Source organism: Rhipicephalus sanguineus, chromosome 3 (assembly GCF_013339695.2).
Source record: "Rhipicephalus sanguineus isolate Rsan-2018 chromosome 3, BIME_Rsan_1.4, whole genome shotgun sequence".
NCBI classification, from domain to species: domain Eukaryota; kingdom Metazoa; phylum Arthropoda; class Arachnida; order Ixodida; family Ixodidae; genus Rhipicephalus; species Rhipicephalus sanguineus.
In genome coordinates this window covers 132,727,101-132,748,424 of record NC_051178.1, presented here as the reverse complement: position 1 = coordinate 132,748,424, position 21,324 = coordinate 132,727,101, and the positions used below count along the sequence as shown (strand labels likewise).

The following is a 21,324-nucleotide window of genomic DNA, read 5'->3' as shown; positions in this document are numbered from 1 at the left end:
TTAACTAAAAGTGGACAGCGGGTCTCTCTGTCTAATCTTTCTTGTGTCTCTCATTGCCCATTAGCAGTGATTTTGCTGTGGGAAACACCGGCACACACTGCATGCTTTGCCCCTCCACAGGTTTCACGTTAGTGGAGCTGAAACATCCCTCCCTACATGCTTCGCCCCTCCCAAAATTTTTTAAGCTGACTTTACTCAACCATACAAATCTCCTCTATGCAGAGACTGCTCTGAGCAAGTGTGAAGCTCAGGAAATGTTGATATTTTATTTTGACATTAAAGTCCAATTTCGCGAAGTTTACAGTGCTCACGGATTGAAACAGGACAATTTAGGGCTAAGTAACACACATGCTTTCGTTTCCACCGTCTTCAGTTCGGGTCATATCGGCGTAATTTAGACTTGAACCTGCAGATCAGAACCAACATTATCTTTAGCGGTCAGATTCGTCGAGTCATGATGTGGTTATCTAAAGCAGCTGAGCATACCATTCATTATACTGAAAAAGTTGATGTCGCATTTGAATCCATGAGTACTGTACCTACGACACTAGCGTGGTGTCAGGCTACAGTATTAATTGCAGTGACTTCACGCACCAATATGGCTAGTTGTGATAATGTCAGGTACCAAAACATGCAAAATGGCCGCTTTTGCATCACCAACAGAGCCATGGAGCAGAGCGGCCATGGAAAGGTCACGAGATCTTGCGTGAGCACATGGCGAGACACTCATACCGTGTCGTGACGTCTAGGTACAGTAGGAACCGAAGTTGCCTTTTGAAAACATCTTGCAATTAATCTTTCAAGGCGCGCTCATGCTTACCAGTACATTTTCTAGGCTCTTGAGGGCTTGGCCTTTCATTGGATGCAGGAAAACGACAGCTGAAAATTTTCATTTCAGTACCGCTTTACATGGGCATCGCCAGGATTCTGTCTTAGGGGGCGCAAACCTGTGTTGCATTGCAGCTAGGGAGGTGGGGACACTGGTGTAGCTTGGGTGGGGGAACAAGTTCTGGTGTAGTTTGAGGGGGGCAGGTGCCCCTTTAGCACCCCCCTGTGGACACCCATGCCCCTTTAAGTTTCTAGAGAGAGACTTGTTGCAGCTGAATGTGACTACAAGAAATGGAACAGATGCATGAGGTGACTACATGTATGTCCCATCAAGTACGAGAGTTCTGTGCTGTGATGAGGCTACAAACATAAGGAAAGTAGGAGAGCTGTCATGCAAACGAGGAACAGAGTCGGTGCTGCGCGGTGGAAGGGAGACCAGCTATACTGAACAAGGGTGCAGCCAGAAATTTATTTGGGGTGGGGGCAGTCCCTTGCATGTATGTTCGTGCATGTGTTTGTATGTGTGCATGTGTAATATTCACACAAAATGCAAAAATATCGGGGGGGGGGGGTTGAGTAGTGTTGAGCCCCCCAAAACCCCCTCTGGCTATATGCCAGTGATACTGAGGGAGGTCATTCAGAGGGATGGGCAAGGGCAACTACTGAAGGACCTAGACATACAGTCAGCTTTCTGATGCCCACAGTTGTGGGACACAAGGGCAGGGTAACATTTCAAGGAGGCAAGATAACCATTCAATGAGGCCAACACTCAGTACGGCCGAGCATACCCCTGCGTCAAAGCCAGCAGGAGGTGCATCTATGCTGGGCAGTACGAAGGTGACAATCTGGACAATGTTCGGCGTACACAGGTGCATGTAGTTGAGACAATGGACATTGTAACCAATCTTAATTCTGTTTATCAAGTCGATGTTATCTGTCATTATGTGCAACAAGGTTGCTCACCACCGCAAGGAAAGAACACTGTGTATAAATGTGCCTTGTGAAAATGAAATTTTACAAATCCTCTATTTCGCAAGAAAAGAGTGACATATAATACTCTCATACCCTTTACTTATCCGGCCCACGCCCCCCTACCCTAGTGGAGTTGCTCTGGGTGAAAAAAGAACGCCACTGCATATCAGCGTGCAGAGTGAACAGGATGTACAAAGTGAAAATGAAGCTATGGCGTGAAGTTTCTGCACAAAATACAGTGTTCTTTATGGTTATTTTAGCATCATGTGACTTTATCGTAACAGCACACATACGCTATGGGATTGTCGTTCTTGCGTTATTTCTTGTTCACGTGAAAATAAGTAAGGTGCAGTGAAACTATGACACATTAACGTCTCATGTTTAAATTCTCGTCAAGGTTGTGAGTGCTTTCCTTGAGGTGTTTGTGTGCACTTGGTATTACCAGCAGTATAAGAGACAGTTACCATACAGTTTTCTACGTTTTCACTTTTCATATAAGTGTAAAAGAAAATATCAGTGACTCAATGTATCAGTTGTTGCATTTCCTTGTTCCACACTGCATATAGCGTTAATTTAGTCAGTAACATTGAAGACAAAACTGAAGCAGCGATTTTGATATTGTGGCCACATATCACCACCTTTGAAGACTGCAGGTCACTCTAAACAAAAGAAGTAATGAAGACCTACACTCCCTCTGGGATTTTGCATGTGATCCAGGCATCCATAAGGGGGGGGGGGCACCCATGAAAAGTGAGTTCCTTCAGGGGAGCAGGGAAACTTATGTGGGGGGGGGGGGGGTTGATTCTTAAAAGGAAGAAGGAAATGAAAATGGAAATTGGGTGTGGAGTGCACGATAACTGTCTCTCAAGTGAGGACACCTCAACCGATCCGTGCATTGAATATGTCTGCTGTTGGGGGGAGGGGGCAGGCGGAAGTCTCAAGGGGGCCGCTGCCCCCCCCCCCCCCCTGCTAGCGCCGCCCCTGGTATCCATCCTTGATTACGATCCCCTCCCTTGCAATCTGGGGCAGTGACAGGATTTTTCTAGGTGGGGGGAGGAGGGGAGCCCGTGCCCCTCTGGCGCCGCTCCCACTTGAACCCTTGAACTAACACCCAAACAAATATGTTTCTATTCATTCATTCAGGCAACTGAATGATCGCGTCGAGTGCCGTTTTTGCTCGACATCGAGCAAGTGGACCAGACTGACCAGGCCACCACGAAACATAAAGCTTACTATTTGGTAATTTAACCACAGCAGAAGGCGCGCTATAACCCACATGCTACAACTATCTATAAACATTGTTAAAAAGTGTGCATGGAAGTATGCACGTACGTGTTACCGTTACGAACACTCTATATTACGAACCTCAGCGATCGGCACGACGACGAAATTTCTCAAGTAAAGTTAAGCCAATTTAGTAAAATAAGTTTGCCGTAAACGCTACGTGGCATTAAGAAGGTTAAAATAATATATATGTTTTGTTGATTACGTCCTATTTTACGACTAAACACCAGCGCCACTACCGGTTCTGTTAAATTTTGACAACTACGAGCAGACCTGTATGACGAAGTGGGCTCACGACTGCCGCCTGGCGGATATTCGTGACCTCTGTTTTGCCCCAGAAGCGCGAGTGATCAGACGTGTGTTGCCCGTCGTCTCCAGGTTTTGGGACTCAATTTGAAGGAATGTCGAGGTTAAAATATACCCTAAATGCCGTACGTGGCGTAATTTTAAGTTCCAAGTTGTGCGGAACTAACTTAATGGTCGGCGCACGTGCAGCGACAGCGGTAGGTACTCAAACTCCGCTCCGAGCCCTGTGCACAACATGTCTGCTTCGCAAAGCCGAGGACAGGAAGGCAATGATGGCGTCTCTGCCCAAGAAAGACGAAGGCACGCTTGGGGAGAAGTTGGTCGACGTCGATCCGTCGCACGCCCGGTGAGTATACGACTCTACAGTCGCGCGCGATCCTCGAGCATCGCTCGGCAATTATCTAAATGTTGGTCGGACAGCGCAATGATGTAACGCTATCCGACTACGTGGCAGGGCGGCCTCCCCGCCCGAGCTGCAGAAAATGGCGTTGGGAACCCTTTGTCCCATGCCTGCAGGCTTGGGGAAGCCGCGATTAGGCGCAGTGGTCGTGGCCGCTGTTCCGAGGTTTAGCTTAGCGTTTCTAAAAGGTCCCGAACGCACAGTTCCTCTCCGTTTGATCGGCCGATTTTACATTTTTGGTACGCGTTGAACACAAACCGCCCGGGACATTTTTTTTCTTACAGAGAGCGTTTTACGAGTCGTTGCAGTCAGGAAGGCGCACAGAGTTGAACTAGGCGCTGAAGAGGTTGGAACTGTAGGTCCGGGACGCCTCTTTTGCACAGACATTTATGGCTACATTCGGGGAGGAAGCCGTGCTGCCATTTTTACGCTGGTCGCGCGCTGCACCGTCCATATTGCGCTCCCATTCGTGGCAGTACTCGCGTCGTGGTCTTGGGTGTTGGCTGGCTTCTTGGTTTGCTGTGCTGTAATTTCCCCACCGATAGGCTTAAGCTTTGTGGAGAACGTTTTTGCACCGCGTGTTGCACCCGATGTTTGTTCCGAAGCGTTTTCCGCGAGCTTTCCCAGTCTTTTGGAGCTAGGTTGCATCACCCCTGTACTATTTGAGTTTTGTCACACCTCACAGCCGCGTTGGAAGCCCTACGACGTGGCATCTTGGGGGTTTAGGAAGCTTTGCTGAAGTCTTAACTGGGGAAACCTAAACTTAGTCTCCAGGCAACCTAATCGTCTCGATAATGAAACACCCTTCTATGGAATTGATGCGCCAGTAGATAGGCGGCTTAGGGGGGTTCCATTTTAGGCAGGAATTATCCGCGATTTGTTTTCAGGATCTTCTAGCAGGTTCATTTGCACCCCCCTGGTCTTTGCCGTTCCTTTGCAGGCTTGCGTTCGCTATGACGACGTGTAGTCGTGTAATATGGCGCTATCACGGAAAAAATTTTATTGCGATTTACTACCATTATACGCTTTTTATTCGTGTGTTCCCATGCGTTCGTTGAACAAAGCTGTTTTTGCCGCAGGAAGGTGTTACTTCTGATTTACCTTTGCGAGGTGGTAACTGATGGGATACTTCATTTAAGTTGACGAGAAAAATTTTTTTGCGTTTTTTTTTTTACTGCGTAATCAACTAATTTTTGACCTCCCCCTCTTTCCCTCTTTTTTTTTCTTTATTACATGTAAGACGCTGAATATGTATTTGTTTTTCTTTTTTTCTGTTAGGTGGTCCATGTTTCCAGATGAGGACACACCCAATATGATGTTTGATGGCGTTCCTTTTCGGGACCTTCCAATCTGCCACATCAAGTGCAGCCTGAACAACACACTAATGACCCTCACTGACTCATCAGGTCCGTGAGATCAAGGTAACTCTCTCGTTCATGTTTTGCCAATCAATGGGGGGGCCTACTGGCACATTGTTTACCCCTCCCATTTATTAACGAGATTGGATCAAATCAATTTGCGTTATCAGATTAAAGAACTTTACCACGCCGACAATTGGCCATGACCTTACACTCTCACTATATGAAGATAGGCAGATTTGTAATTTTTCTTAATTGACTATGGATTTAATTAGTATCCATTATGCATCTTACTGAGGCTATTTGGTTGCAAGTTAGGCTTAACGAGTTCAGCCCTTTTTCCTATTTCCAAGACCTGTGAACCCACAGCTATTGCTGTCTCTGCGGACTTTAAGAGTGCCGCTGTTGGACAAACTCAGCTGTGGACAGTAAAGAGGCCTTGCTCGCTATGTCGACACTCGGCTAGCAGTGCACGCTTAGTAGTGCACTGTGTCTGGGGTTGGCACGAAAGCCAGGTACAATAGTGTTTGTAACGAGGTTCGCTTTATTATAACCAACCAATGTTTCAATCATGTTTGTTCTATGGTGTTGGAATCGTTAAGCAGTTTGCTCGTTGGTCTCATTTATTGAAGTGAAACCAGTTAAGCGTTCAGTAAATGTTTAACTGTAGATGTGTTTACATTTGTTGTCTTTTGAAATGTTGTTTTAAATTACACATTTGTAATATATTCATGCTCTTTTTTTTTTCCCATGAACTAACGAGAATAGTATAGCCTGCATTTTGTCATCCCACCATATGGGGATACTATTAGATATTGGGCGCTAATTGTGGTGTTTTTTTTTTTTTTTTTTTTCCTTTTGTGAAAACAGGGAAGTGCCTTGGAAGAAAATCTGGCGTAAGTATGCTGTTCGTAGCCTCTTACGGCAGCTTCTTTAGCATTTTACCTGGTTATTTGATCTCAAGGAATTTGTTTTTCTTTACCTAGGGCACTGAAGGATACAAGAATGCCAAAAAGGGCACCACTGTTGCTGCACAAGCTGCAGCGATGAGCTTCAGCCATGTAAGTTTGTGTGAATTACCTGAAAATGTCCCATTTTCCACTTCATCTTGTATAGTACATATCACTTGCATGCTACTTCAAAGCACACAGCATTAGAGCACTGTTTGTTGCTTTAGGTTATCAATTTCAAGGCAGAGATGTTCAGAGTCCCATTGTTTATGGGCAGCCTGTGCCACATCAAGACAAACCATTCATATGTCCAACTTCTCTTTGTTGGTAGGTATGCCACTGCTGAGGACCTGCCAGTTCGTTCTATTATCAGTAATCGGAACACCCTCACAGCCACATGCCCGTACATGCACTTCTGTCACATGTTTCACTTTACAATTCATACGCACACTTTGCTTGAAAGTAGCTGGTAGCAAAATTGTAATATCCAGCACTTGCAACTATGAAAATGGCCTGTCACATACAGTTACGCTGGAGTAACTTGAAAATGTAGCTTTCCTGTAAAGTGCAGCGTTAATTTGCTCAGAATTGCAAGTACAATGTGACCTGTAAACTTGTCTGAGCACAAGGGATGCAAGTTTCAACATAGCTGAAGAGAAAACGGAGCTGTGAGGAACGCTGTAGATGTTAAGTTGTATCCTTGCAGGCATTTGCTGCTCTTTCGCCATTGGGACATAGTGCATTCTGCTGCCTCTTGACTTCTAAAATGGCTCGAGTGTAAGGTTGGAAGTGTAAGGCATAGTGCAGAAACTAATCCTGTAATGATTTTCAAGACTACAGACACAGCCGCTTGTGAAACTATCGTGTCCCCGCTCTACAGAGCTCTTGCAGCCCATGTGTTCCTTCAGAACTTAAGCTCGAGGGATCAGCTATTTTGGCTCGTCACTGTAGAAAACGGTGCCCTCACTCAGAACGAGATATGGCTTCTGCGTAGGACGGCTGAAGTTACTTCGTGCGCACATGTAGCTTCAAGCTTCCCCAGTTCCCCCACCCCACCCCACCCCATTTTCGTAAAGTGGGTAGCAGTACACATTTTTCAAGAAGGTAGTGATTGGTTATTTTGGTTTCAGCTGAATAGCTGATAGCTTACTATATTGGTCCTAAGTCATGACTGGTGGACAAACATTAGAAATACCTAATTCTTGAGCGTGTTGATAAATTACTAGGCAGATAAGAATTTTCAATACTCCCTTTAGAAAGCTTACTAATTAGTGTTACAATGAGTGCTTTAGGTTAAAAGTGTATGACTCATTCACATTTCGTGAGAAGCTGTTAGCGAAGCTGTGGGAAAAGTGGTGGATCCTATCTGGTGCCTATTATGTTTTGCTGGAAATGGTGCTAGAGAAAGTGTTAGCTGTATGGCATTAATGGTGAATGGAACGGCACGTTTTTGGAATCTGCTTGTGTGAGAAAGTGGTGGAATGTGTGCACAACTAGGTGGCCCAGCTGAGGGATATCAAGAACATCCGGGTCATAGTCAAGGGCCTTGGACCCGGCAGGCTGGTGAGCAAAGACACCTTCTGAACATTCGTTGCATGTACGAGCGAGCCGGTATGAAAGGGAATGCCCTCCTGATATTAACTCGATCGTGCTAGTGTAACATGCCTATGTGTGATACGAGGGTTTGTATGTGAGCGTTCTTTCCCATTGGACGGTTGCCTTCACTAACGACATGTCTAATGTCAGGACTCCACGAAATTTCCTCTTAAAGGGACCGACAACTGAGCAGAACGTGTGATTAGATCCTGGTGGAAATGAAAAGACCGTGAAATATAGCGACAGATTCCAGCATCCTTGTCGCGCTGTGAGTAGGAACGTGAGAGGTAACAAAAACCGGTATGTTGCGCAGCCTAGCGGAACAGCCTTGGAAGCAGGATTATAAAGTCGATCACTTTGCTGTACATATATAGTCACGTAGTCTGATGCTGTCATGCGCGCCATAATTGGTCCTCAAAAGTTAGAGTATGTATATTATTATCTATTCCCACTCTGTTCTGTGCTGCCTATGAGGTAAAAAGGGTTGCACGTTGAGAAGCGGCGTTGCCTTCGTGGCCGCCGGTGGCCCATATCAAGCCGCGGTGCATGCGCGCGGAGTGCACGCATGCGCAATAAACTGCCGCACTTCTTACACGAACTGTTCTCGCACTCACTGTTTGCAGCATGTGTTGTCAAGCGTGTACTATAAGACTTCATATTTGCCGCAGATAGAAAAATTCTGATTTAAAATGTTTCACGGCGTTTTCCAAGTTGCCATTCCGTGGCTAGACACTCTGACCAGTCAACTTTTCGTTGCACTAAAGAAAATAGGTGCCCTAAAAATTGGTTGTCAGTCCCTTTAATAATGCGTATTCTAAGAGCTTCCTGTCACTTTCGGCTGTGGTTTCTCAGTTTATTTCACAGCAGTAAGCAATCGTGACTTATAAACACCTACGTTAGCAAATTGGGCATTCTCGATCATATTTGTTCGCCGTGCAGTGTGCCTGAACATGAGAAGCTTCGTGTAGGCGTGTGGCCTGCATTGTGAGCAGCTAGCGCGTAGGAGACCCAACATGGCAATGTTGCCTCTTGCGTATATGTGCAGGTGTGTGCTGCGGTCTCGAGCGTTGCTTGCACTCGAGCTAGTGCATAATACTAGACAACATGTGGGGCCAACAAGAGTTTCTTTAAAAAGAGGCTGTTGTGCGAGCATCTTGTGACTGTAGTTGCAGGTAGTACAAGGACCATGCAGAGCACACGCTCTGCTGTTTTCTATCCTCCTAACTTGGGCCACACGCTTGCATCTCTCTTCTTACGTTACCACCTTGTGCAATGCTTGTGCTTGCTTGCTGCTTTTGCAACCTAATTAAAGGGACACTGAAGTGAAGCATTTAAGCAGTGTGTAGAAAATTATTCTTCGAACACCTTATTACTGTTAATGCGGCAATGATAGGTCCATTGTTAAAAGAGAAAATGGTCACTTTCATTTTTGAACTTCGCGCTAAAATTTCCGCGCATGGAAGTCTGCGTGACATAATGGATTAGTGCGATCTTTTCATATTTCAGCCAATTAGGCTTAACAGAATTTTCCTAAACTTTGTACGTTAGGTCTCTGGCCCACTCAGACAACAATTTACTTATTTTTACTAAGAACTCTGTAGGCCCTAATAAATGTCGTCGAAATCTGACATCGCAGCATGTTGGTGCGGTGAAGGTGTTGTCGAGACTGAGTTTGCTTTTTGCACATTTTCTTGCTTACAAGGTACCTTCTCGTGGCAAGAGTGGTGCTTTTGGTACTTTGAAAGGGTGATGTGCTACTAGGGGGGAAAAAAAGCTGTTTTTCTCTTAAGTGTCCTTTTAATGTCGTTTTTTGGCTGAATAGGCTCATAATGCAAAAACAGAAAACCTGGCCTTCCTTCTCTTTACATGCCGAAGCTTCAGGAATTAACCAGTATTAGCAGCATTTTGTTTGTCATGCAGTGTTCTGCAGTTTGTCAAGCATTATGAGCTGAAGCTGTCAACATCTAGTGCCTTTTGTCTTTTTTTCCGTTATGAATGCACAACCTCCATCTCCTGTAGCAATTATCTGTAAAAGGGCATTGGAATTTATTCTGTGGACTGTAGACTTAAATGTGGTGGTGGTTAAGTGCAGAAAGCTGGGGCATAAAAGTAGGCCAAGTGCTTAATTAGTGCGCTGTAAATGCTCTGATTGGATAACAGTGATAGGCAAGTAATTGTTGGCACTATTTCAGCACCTCGACCGCTGCTTGGTATTATAATGCCATAGCCTACAAATAGGAATTAACAATGTGGTCAAGGTCATCAGCTCCTCTTGTACTGGGTGCAGTGCCCCTTAGTAGTTCTTACTGCAAGTTTGCTGCCCCATCAGTTATTTTGCATTGCTCTTGCAATCCCCTACAGATCAGCTCATTAAGGACATATGTGCATATCCAGTATGGCTATAATATGTAGACCATTCTATCTTTATTACCATAATGAAAAACTAGGTCAGTAACAGGCTTTGATCATTGTGGATGGTTGTGCACTGCTATCTGGGGCATTTTCAAGAATAGGTTCTGCTTTTTGTGCTGATCATTAGCATATTTGTTAATAGGTAATGTAGCTGATAACATGGCTTGATCTTTCATAAAGACTTCATTATGAGAAAGCATTTAGTGAGTGCATCTGCTGCTTGGTGGCTGCCTTGCAGTAATTAAGTCAAGATAATGATTACTTTATTCAACTACTGAATTGTACGTAGGGCAATAGTTATATATATATAAGGTGGCTGCAACCATTTCAACGGTTTCATTTAGCAGAGGGTACTTTGGGCAGGAGAGTAGGAGGGTGCTAGAGTTCAGTTATTACAAGCTAGGGTGGGTGGCATTTCCATTTCAGGCGTCCATCAAAGGCCTCCAAATGGGCGGCCTCACCGTCGTTTCCATCACCGACAGAACACCAGCGCCCGAGAAGTGTCCGAGACCACGCAAAGCAAAGAGGCTTTGACGCACGACTGACCACGCTGTACCAATTAGTGTTGTAAATAAAATTATGAAGCAGACAATGCACAGCTGTTGTAATTAAACCAGACTCTGGGAACTGCTTTAGCGACCATGAGCTGGCGATTGTGTGTTGTTAGGTGGTGCCAGAGTGCGCTCGTAGTCGCAATATCGCTGCATATCGTCGGCTAGTATCTTGGGTAGTCGGCGCACTATTTCCCGGGGCGAGCGCTGAAAGTTGTACGCGGCTTATATTCAAAAAGTCGCGGTATCCCAGCGATCACGCGGTACGCACAACGTCACGACGCATTGACGGGGAAGGAGCGGCTTTAAACATGGCGGCTACAATGGAGCCAGCTACGTTGCGCAGCTCGTGTGCTCTCCCGAAATCGGTGCCCCCGTCGCGGATGCGTTGATTCTCGAGGATAGTTAATTATTTTTAGTGAAGAAACGGACCCTCTAGTGAGTGACTGTAGCCCAGCGGCGTCGTTCTGGAAGAAATTCCGTGTCTCCTTCGAGGAAGTTGTACGACCCGATCATGATGGCATCCGTGGGCTGCGGAGCCATCTTGGCGACACCGAACTCGAAGGTCTAAGCAGGAAGTCTTCGCCTACGTTGGGGTCGGAGACCTCTGGATTTGCCTCCTGTGCTACTCCGGACTGTTTTTTGGACTCCGGGAGTGACTTTTTTTGCCCGGAACTGTGCTTCGACTCGTGAATTAGTGCCGGCGACGTTGCCCTACAGCCCGATCGGCGTGTTAGGCCTAACCCTCCACGTCGGCCACGAAGCGTCTGCAGCCCTTGCGAGGTAGGAGCCCTTGCTTCTGCATTCGAATTTGGCGCCGCACCGCGTGTTTACTTGTTTTCGTTGATAGTGGGTAGTAGTTAGTTGGTTCTTACGCTTCCACGAGTTCTTGCTCTTACGTTTTGCCATGCCGCGATGTTGCCCTAAGCGTGTTTGTGTGCGGCGTGTCCCGGCCGACTCGGTTTTCATTGCTGTTGGATGTTTGTTGACATCCGAGTTGAGCTGTTTTCCATTTCTTTATCAGTTATTTGTTACCGACTAGTTGCTAATCTGTTCGTGCATTATGTTCCGACCTTGTCGTTCTACGTGGCTTAGCTAAACGTACGCGTCAGGATTTTTCTCGTCCAACTTTCGTCGCCGCCTGAGTGGACCCTTCCGCACTGCTAACGTGCCTGAGCACCTTTTGAGGCACAATTAATTGCGGATAATTGAATGTGTTTCACCGTTTTCACGTGCTAGTTCGATCCTTTGTTTGCTTGACTTTCAATTGACCTTGTTGAATTTGCGATCTTGCGTGGACCCATTTTAGCAAATAACGCCTGTTTTGCCTGCTCCTGACCGCTGTTTTCTGCTTTGGCCAGTAGCTGCTAACGTTACGGCTTCGTGATTATTGTTGATGGACCTTTGCATTTCCAAATTCCGTCGTCTTGTGCCTAGCAGTTGTCTGAATTAGTAGCCGGTGTGGTGACGCTATTTGTTCATACAAACGCCTCAATCCTCGGTTTTCGCATGTATGAACCTCTGTCGTGGGCTGCAATGGCGCTTGTTTTGATCTGTCGCTGCAGTACCATTCGATGGTTACCGTCTCTCGAGTCGTTTCATGGTCTTTCTTGCAATGATTCGGTGCCGTTACTTGTTTCCTTTCCTAGATGTGTGTGCGTGCTTCCGAGTTTCGTTAGCACTTCTGGCGTTCGAGACTTCATGCACATGAGATTTGTTTAATCATGCCGTGTTGGTCGAGATATCCTTGCTGCCGTTGTCTTTATGCATTCATACCCCTATCACACTTGCTAGGAATCAAACATTGAGTTCTGAAGGTTATCTTAGCAAACAACTCTTAGCAACTCTCAGCAAGTAACATCTTAGTGACAGTGTCGTGTTATCAAGTGTTATTAGAACCATAGGTGACTTTCTCTGTAGGGACATTTCTTAGTTAAGCATATGGAATTTTTTTTTTGTTAGTTCGTCATGCAGTTAGCATTTCATGCATCACTACAATAGCCTTGTATGCACTCTGTGCACCACGCGAAAATGGCTCAACTGCTGTTGGCCTGGGCAAATGGGAGTCTGTCAGGTAAGTGAACTGCCTGGCATCGCCGTCAACTAGAAATATTTCTACACGTCGCCAAGTCAAGGTAGGATGCTGCAAGTGGATAACTGAAAGGTATAGTGTAATAAGTTCAAGTAGTGTATATCATGTGGCACGAGCCCCACCATGAAGCAGAATAAACTTACTGGCAGTTATGAGAAGGAAACAGGTGTGACTGTGCTGTGCGTTAACGAGAGTGTGGTTTCAGCAGATAGTTTGACTAATATTTTTGGTAATAAAGATTTCAAAATTGCATTGGGTCACTAATACAATTGTTTATTGAATTCATAAGTTCATTGAGCTGTGTCTTAACAGAGTAATGAGCCCCTTGTAGAATTCCCTTTCTTTTCTTTTGTTCTGCTGCAGTCAGTAGCTCGAGATTTTCTCTTGTAATGGGCATATAGTGCAGAGAATTCTTTGCATCGAATGCACGTGATACGCCCTTTGATAGTTTGTTGAAAGGGGCAGTGCTGAATATAGTACTAGGGAAGCAATTCTGGCATCGGGGCTGCAATAAAAAAGTGTGCCTGGTTGCGTAACACATGCTGAAAAGCTTGTTGCAACCAACTGAAAATGGCAATTTTGTTCACTGAAACTGTCAGATAAGATACCCTCGAGCAGTAGTTTAGGACCACAGCACCAGCAAAAAATTTCTTCTAGCACAGCTCCACAGCGTAGTTCAATATGTCGCATTGCTCGAACATGTGCACTTCGACTGGACCACTCGAATTTAACTGACTTAACCCTGGCAGAAAAGGATGTCTTCACAGCACCAAATGCTCCTCAAACTTTCGCATGTGGGCACATCACAGACAAGTGCAACTGAAGTGAAGCGGACGTTTCCATATCAAAATGTCAAGATTAAACATTTCAATGAACTGCATGTACAGTGTCTTATTGCTTCAAAGAGAGGCCTGATGGCTGGTATCATGGGCAGTGCAGCGCTAAGTTGAGCTAAGGGGCACGAAGAATTTAGGCAGAAATTCAATGGTTTGCACAGGGCCTGTAGCCAGGATGGCCTTCAGGCTTTGGAAAAATTTACTCCTACTTCACATTGTTCCCCTTACTGGTGCCTGTCCTGCAGCAATTGTTACTATAGCAGAATAATTAGTATGCCTAAGCATGTCTGGTTGAAGTGGCTTCCTGCCCTTTCGTGAAGACCACTGACCTTGCTGCTCTAAAATATTCCAGTCCATCTGAATCCTTGTCATAAGTGTGTAGAACATTAGTACTGGGGGTTCTCAGCTGCATCTTCATGGGTGCTAATACACACTGATTGTCTACAGTTGCACTCAATATCACTTGCAACATGGGAGCGCATGTCCTCACGAGTTCAAAGACTGCTCATGTCTTCAACTAGCCGTTATTTCCATAACTAAATGCTATTCTCGCACTCGGGGATGATTCCAAATAAGAAAATATAGATTAGTAGCAGAAATGAAACCAAATTGAACCCATAAGCAATCTTTGAAGTCTTGAGGCCCCACACTTCCATGTTTCAAGTCATATTGAGCACGACTGTACTCGATGCTCATAAAGGATTCTAGGTGGTGAGAATTGGTCTGGAGCCCTGCACTAAGATGCTGTAACTGCAGTTTTTGGATGTTGCAAGCCCACAAATCGGTGAAATATAGTTTTCTTTGAGGCAGCAAGAGTTGCATGTGGTCTTGAAAAAGAAAAAGGCTACATGATTGCTTTCAGCAAAAGCTTGGTCCCATCTGTGTCTGCATCGACGGTTAAATCATCCTGTACATTTGACCATTAATACTAAAGTAGCAATTCATGGCCGACACTGGAAAGGAAATGCATGCCTAATGGTGCCGCAGGTATTTCTCAGACACGAGCTTTGTTGTTACAGGTGGTATGTGTGAAACTAGTTGGTGGCAACATCAGAAATGTAGGTGTCTGAAGTGAAAGGCGAGAAGTGTGTGAACTAATGTTAGGCAACTTTTAGTTGGCAATGTGACTATCCATGTAAGAGTGGCGTACTTTTAACGTTAACATGCCATAGCTTGTGCACTATCCTGCTAGCAAATTGCATTGTAAAGAAAAAAAGAGGCATTGCCTCTTGTAACCACAGCTATTTCTGGCAGTTGGAACAGTACAAATTCAAGGTATTGGTTTTGCTCAGAATAGTCGTGAACTGCCATGTCTATAGCACTGCCCAGTAGCCTATATTTTATGGCACACATACTCTGAGCTTAGGAAATGTATATATCAGCTAGAAATGATTTATCAAGATAAATGAGCTGTGAATGCAAAGCACTTAGTTGCTCTGAAGAAACAACCAGAATCTTAGAACCACAAAGTTCAGTGTAATCAGCTGCAGCATGCTCCCAACAAAACTGCCAAATTGCAGAAAATGCTGACGTGCTGCCCATCATTGTTGTGGTTGCACGACTCTTACAGGAATGCTTCAAGCTCCAGTGGAAGTATTGGAAACTGCTTACTGGGTGCATTTTGATGTAGAGTCTCAAGGAGTAGTTGGCTGAGCTTTTTGAGCTTTAAAAGCCATGCTGGCCACATCTTTCCGCTGATTTTGTGGTGTCGGAACCAGCTGGGAAAAGTAGTGAAGCCATGACGAATACGAAAGGGAAGAATGACTGACCGACTGACTTACAATAGGGTTCACTGGTTGTTCCTGCTTGATTATTGGAAATTGAGTATTGTAAAAAAGAATTAATGCAGCAACTGAGGTATAGTCGTATTACTGCTTGTATCCTCTTTGTTTATGATGACCAAGTACACCGATATTCCTTCAAGCTTGAGTCGCATGTAGACATTGAAACAGACTTGTTAGGCAAATTGTACGGCAATGGTAAGCTCCTATAGAAGCTTCTGAGATTTCATATTAAACTAAACTGTTCGAGAGCCTGCATGAAAACAAATGAAGCAGGGTATTTCTGTGGCGAGTTTCAGCTATCGTATAGCCAATTTTAGTAACATTGTCAGCTCCCCACTGCTGAAGGGGAATATACAAGCAGCCAGGCTACATTGTGATATTCAGATGAAAGCCTGCTAGTAGAGCTTTTTAGGGCAAGCTGCATCGGAAGTTCAGAAAGTTTGCCTCTTGTTACTGCGTGCAAGTAAACGAGATTCTTACCAGGAATAAAGCATAACTGCACAAACAAACAACAAGCACCTTGGCAACAAGGCTAATGGTCAGATATACCCTTCAGGCATTAATTATGATGGACTTGTCTAAAGATGTGTCATATTCGCACAACATAATTCCAAGGCACTCGATATTGCATCCCAATAAAAAAAAAATGAGGCAATACATTGTTTTGAGCAACTTTCAGTAATTAATGTTGATGTGTAATTAAATATATACCTATTCTGCAATCAGTCAGCTTCAATTCTTGCATAAAAAGAATGAAGTATTAGGCTCAGCGTGCATGCTCAGTTTGTTTTTTGCTTGTATATGTTTTGAGCAGACAAATACTCTTGACGGTCCTGGAACGCGGCACGTCAAACGATCATCGAACATAGTAGTGTCTCCAGCAAAGTGATCTGCAGCAATACACAGCACAACGAAGTTAAATGACCGCCAGTTGTCCACTTAGGAAGCCTGTACAAATGTGCACACTCAGTTGCAAGCCATTTGAAAAGCGCGGTACGTGACGTGCCTCCGAAGTTAATGTTTACATTTGTAGACATTAAGGGGATATGCAAGCAGCCAGGCTACATTGCGGTGTTCAGCTGGAAGCCTGCTAGGAAAGCTTTTTAGGCCTGCTAATGGCTCCGAACTGGTTCCCTATTATACATTTTGAGCAGAGTGCCGCTTACACTCTTGTTCTATGTACTTTGGTGGCTGCAGAGAACGCAGTACTGATTTCATAGCGATGGTTAAGCAGTGGTCGGAAAAGGTGAAGGTGAAGAAGAATTGGCCATAACAGCGCTGAGCACTATCGCCATGCTGTTGGATCTACTCCACCCCCACCCCCTTCCGCCCCCCCTTTTTTTGTCAGTCATTTTCAGAGTGCTGTTTGACAATCACTGTGCAACTTTACCATCTCTCCCAGCTGGCAGTGCTTGTCTGTATTTATTTCATGTTTTTTTATCCCCAAAGTGCTCTAGGCGAACTAAGCCCGGCTGCAAAACCATAACAAAACCAGTTACGCATACCTCAACTGGCTTCATAGCAGAATAATGTGTCGTCACACCTTCCACTGCTGGTGTTGTCATTTCGTAGTAGTGCTCTTGCCGAGTGGCTTTAGGCAAAATGTTAGAATACACTAGTCTGAGTGCGAGTTGGTCGTAAACAATGCCATGAACTTATGTAAATATTGATTGCATGGGTGGACATTGCAGGGAGATTTCGTTTTACAGGTCTTTGCTAAGATTTAAACTGGTTCAGGCCGCTGTTGTGTGAATATGCCAGGGTAGACGGACTTTTAGGATGACCCGCCACGGTGGTGTAGTGGTTATGGTGCTCGACTGCTGACCCGAAGATAGCGGGATCGAATCCTGGCCGTGGCGGCTGCATTTCGATAGAGGCGAAATGCTTGAGGCCCATGTGCTTAGATTTAGGTGCACATTAAAGAACATCAGATGGTCAAGATTTCCGGAGCCCTCTTCTACGGCGCACCTATAATCATATTGGGGTTTTGGGACGTAAGACCTTAAGAATTATGGTTAATATGAGTTTCGGGATGTTTTTCTTTCTCTAGTATAGCAGAATACAAATGCAGGTGTTTTCTGGGATTTAACTTTCAGAATTCGTAATGCCATCTCTTACAGCATGAAATGTGATTATTGGGAGTAAAGATTTGAGAACATTTTCTTTTCTTTTTGGAAAGGCTTCATGCTGATTTACTTTTGATAAATATAATTCAGGGTACACTTAATATTCAAAAGTAGTATTAGATTTTTTTTTAATCACACTGTGTGATCGAAGACTGAATTCTTGCTAGCTGTAAATGTAAAAGCAGTGGTTACGATAAAATAGTGTTAACTGGCTAGGCTTAAAACAATTAATTTAGGCTTAATGTTACAGTCACACTATCGAAGCTGGCCATCCAATTTGTGGAATAACGAGAATAATGCCACATCTGTGTTATTCAGCTCCTCATCTTTGCAGGTTGCCATGTTTGGTGTTCAATATTTCTCTCGCTCATTGATAGTACTCTCGAAATTTCTATTTTGTCGGTTTTGTCAGTATATGAGGTAATGTTTCTGATTAGAAAATTCATAAAAAATGGTCGCTGGCCTTATTAACCACACAAACACTGTTTACCTCTCCTAAGGATTTCTGCTGCTAAGAATACAAGTAAAGAAAAAGTGAGGGAATACAAGAAAAAAACAACTAACTATCCTGTAGCACTATGTCAAGTGTATGAAAAGGTTACTGTAGAGATGAGGTAGCTTTTGGGCAGCACATTTGTGTCATTGAAAATCTGGAATCGTATACTGCACATATAATAATAATTGCCAAAGTTTTACATGTATAAACGAAGATATAATCATGCACTTAGTACATATGTGTACCACACATATATATAAAGCCCAACCTTCTTGCCTCATTCAGGGGTGCAACAGCTGTGCCAATTGTGCCAATTTGATACAATTCCTTATTTTTGTGCCAAGCTGTGCTAAAACCATGAAGTTTGTTGAAATTGTGCCAAAATGCCCAAACAGCCTCGAAGTTTTCTCAGTTGCGCAAATTTTAGCGAGAAATCTGCAGTTTGGGCATCATCATCCAATCCCAACGCACAGGCCCTAACCCTAATCCCTCCGCGAAAGAAAAGAAAAAAAAAAAGGACAGCGGTTCTAAAATCTAGTGATGCTTGTTCTATTGTGTGCGGAACGCTTGTTTAGCCACTTTTGCCGCAGTACACCGGTGTCTTGCGAAAAAGCTTACTGAGATTTAGAAGGGCCTAATAGGTACTAGCTCTCAGGGACACAGTACATTTTGTTGTTTAATTACTCATTCATGCACTCGCCGTGTAATTAAGAGTACTAGTATGATCACCAACATCTAAAAAATTATTGGCAATCATTTGGAGCCACGTATGGCGTTTCTGTCACCCTGAGAAACAATAAACAAAAACGTACGCCAGTTTTCTTTTTTTGCCACCCCCACTTGCTCCTGCTTTATGAATCTCTTGAATTTTGAGGTTGCCAGGTTCGCAGGTCCACATTAGCATTTGCAGTGCCTGTCGAATTATTTTACAGGTCCTGCAAATGCTAATCATTGTTCGTGCTGTGGGGTGGTTCAACACACTGCTTTTATTGAAATAGCAGTGTTCACGTGCACTGTGCACGAGTTAGCTGGTGTTAAATGGTTTGTACATATTTTTGTTTTCTTTTGTAAAAGTAAGCCTTCTTTATTATACTGCTCCAAATATGGGTTTTCGTGCTAAAAAATTTAGGTTTTTTTTTTCGTAACCTGCTCTAAATTTGGACTTTTATGCTCCAAAAATTGCTCCAAGTCTCATTTTGGCTGTTGAGGAAAAGGAGAGAATAGAAGAGAAAATAAAAAAAAGAGAGAAGTACAAAAGTTCATATAGTGTATTTTTTTATAGCTGTTCCAAGCAATGGCGTTGCTCTGTGGTAGAGCAGCTGCTTGCCATGCAGAAGGCCTGGGTTTGATTCTCGCTTGAAGTGAAGATATTTTGCTTATTTTTTTATTTGCATCTTTCTTGATTTTTCGCTCATGGACAACGCTGATATTTCACTCACAGCCAACGACGTCGACACCGGAATTTCTGCTAAATGAGCTCTTTAACACTGTCATCTTAAAAATGTACAGAAGGACTGATTTTGTTCAGTGAATGCGCAGTGTTAAGTTGGAGGGCCATATATTGACAATGAACATGGCCTCCTGCCCAAATGGACAGTGCATGGATCTGACATTGTATGTTTATAAAGAACCCTTCTGGGGGAGAGTACACGTTTGCCACCCATTGTCTCCATCCATCGTGTTATGAGATTAAAAAGAAGGAATTGAGGGAGGGAGCTTGGGGGCTTTCAATGCGCATCAAAGTGTTGGCATAGGTGGAAGATCTTGAAGTGCAGATAATGCTGTCCATCCATAAGTATTCATTATGTCATGGCTTCACTGTAATTTATGTATGTGTACACAGTAATTACACAAGTTCAATAATTGTGGCTGTTTCTTCAAACCAATAGCACACTTCTGCCCGAGAAGGTTGCCTGTTGCAGCTGTCGTCTGTATACATGAACTTGTATGCGCATGCAAGGGAAGGAGTAGAACAAGGTTACTAAAAATTTGGGCTTTGTTGAAGCATTGTAAGGAATGAGAAACAATGCAACGAAGGTTAACAGCAATACATTGGCGACATGTGGAGGCAGTTATAATATGAGATCGTTCGTAGGAGTGTCTTCCTTGGCACAGAATTATGGATGTTACCAGTGTTGTATTTGCGTCGTTACAAACTGCACACTTCAGATTATGTGCAGTGTGAACATTTTCTGAGGCAACAGTAAGGTAGAGGTGTCAGAGTACACATTTCGAACCGATTTGAAATATAAAGCACCTGTGTCTCTGCTCTGTCAGCACATCCAGTGGCCATTTCCTGCCCAAGGAGACAATATGTAGCCATGGTTGTATGGAATAAAAGTTGAGGAACGCCGTGCCTTGAAAGAAGGGTAGTGTTTAACCTCTTGAAGATTTTGTATTATAATGCAGTGAGGTCAAATAATTGATAGTCCATATTTTTGTGAGAGATGCTCTCCATGTTTAGGCAGCACTCTTGGGTGTGACAAAAATTGTTTCTGTGGCCTTTCAAGGATGGCAAGGGGCTTGTGCAATATTATTATTTTTTGCATAGGGGGGGAATAAAAGCAAAAATTGCTAGTGAAGTGGACTACGGGGTCTTCACTGTCATTTCTAAACAAGGTTGTGGCATAAATGGAATAGCTATTAGTGATGCAGAACTATTGATAGCAGTGTTGATAGTAAAAAAAAAAAATTGCAGCACGAACTTAATTCCCTGAGTGCATGGTATATGGTGGAGCAGGAGGAGCAGGCAGAAGGGCAAGAAAGTTGACGTGCTTGTGTTTTATCACCAGAATGCTTGGCTGACACATGATAATTAAGTTGAACTGTTCATCTGTAGCGGAAAGGAAGCCGTTACATATGGTGCAACTGCATGGCTTCAAACTTATATTGCTCTTTGGGATTTCAAAATAAAAATATGAAGCAATAATTGTTGGGGTTTTACTAAATTTGTTAGTTGTAAGATGTAACTGGTTGCTTTTGAATATGATTGGGGGGGGGGGGGGGGCATTTTTGCTGTGGAAATAATTTAATTCTTTCGCCAAAATATTGCTCATAAATTAAACGAACTGAGTATTGCCTATAGTAGGCTATTGCAAATGTTTTGGCAATATTGCCGGCCAAAAACGGCATAATTATTCACAGCACTATTGATAGTATTATTGGTTGCTGTGGTGAAAGGGAACTGGGCTTCGACCTAAGCTATTTCATGTCTAAGCTTTTCATTGTTCAGTTCGTGAACAGTACAGCTATAAAATGTTTACAGCCCCAACTTTAAGCTAGTATTTCATTTTATGGGACTGCAGCTTATTGATGTGCAAGGCTGATGGCCTG

General features: G+C 43.9%; 2 protein-coding genes across 3 annotated transcripts in view; both read left to right on the top strand.

Annotated features, from left to right (window-relative positions):
- Positions 1-3,405: 3,405 nt before the first annotated feature.
- LOC119387167 (30S ribosomal protein S11) lies at positions 3,406-10,698 on the top strand. The gene is made up of 6 exons (XM_037654477.2): positions 3,406-3,736; positions 5,069-5,196; positions 6,019-6,044; positions 6,135-6,209; positions 7,596-7,661; positions 10,533-10,698. The coding sequence occupies exons 1-6, from the start codon at positions 3,486-3,488 to the stop codon at positions 10,638-10,640; spliced, it is 654 nt and encodes a 217-aa protein (XP_037510405.1). The 5' UTR covers positions 3,406-3,485; the 3' UTR covers positions 10,641-10,698.
- A 197-nt stretch (positions 10,699-10,895) lies between these two features.
- The window catches only part of LOC119387165 (chromodomain-helicase-DNA-binding protein 1), a 54,932-nt gene continuing 44,503 nt past the window's right edge, over positions 10,896-21,324 (top strand). The window contains exon 1 of one of the 2 annotated variants that reach the window (XM_049413391.1): positions 10,896-11,440. The gene's annotated coding sequence lies outside the window, so the exon portion shown is untranslated. The remainder of the gene's footprint in view (positions 11,441-21,324) is intronic. The other variant, XM_037654475.2, reaches the window with a different exon arrangement.

Excerpts from the sequence above, each read along its gene's own strand:
- LOC119387167 (XM_037654477.2), top strand. The coding sequence starts at position 3,486 with ATGTCGAGGTTAAAATATACCCTAAATGCCGTACGTGGCGTAATTTTA. Across the intron at positions 3,737-5,068 it reads GTCGATCCGTCGCACGCCCG|GTGGTCCATGTTTCCAGATG; the intron begins GTGAGTATACGA and ends TTTTTCTGTTAG. Across the intron at positions 6,045-6,134 it reads GCCTTGGAAGAAAATCTGGC|GGCACTGAAGGATACAAGAA; the intron begins GTAAGTATGCTG and ends TTCTTTACCTAG.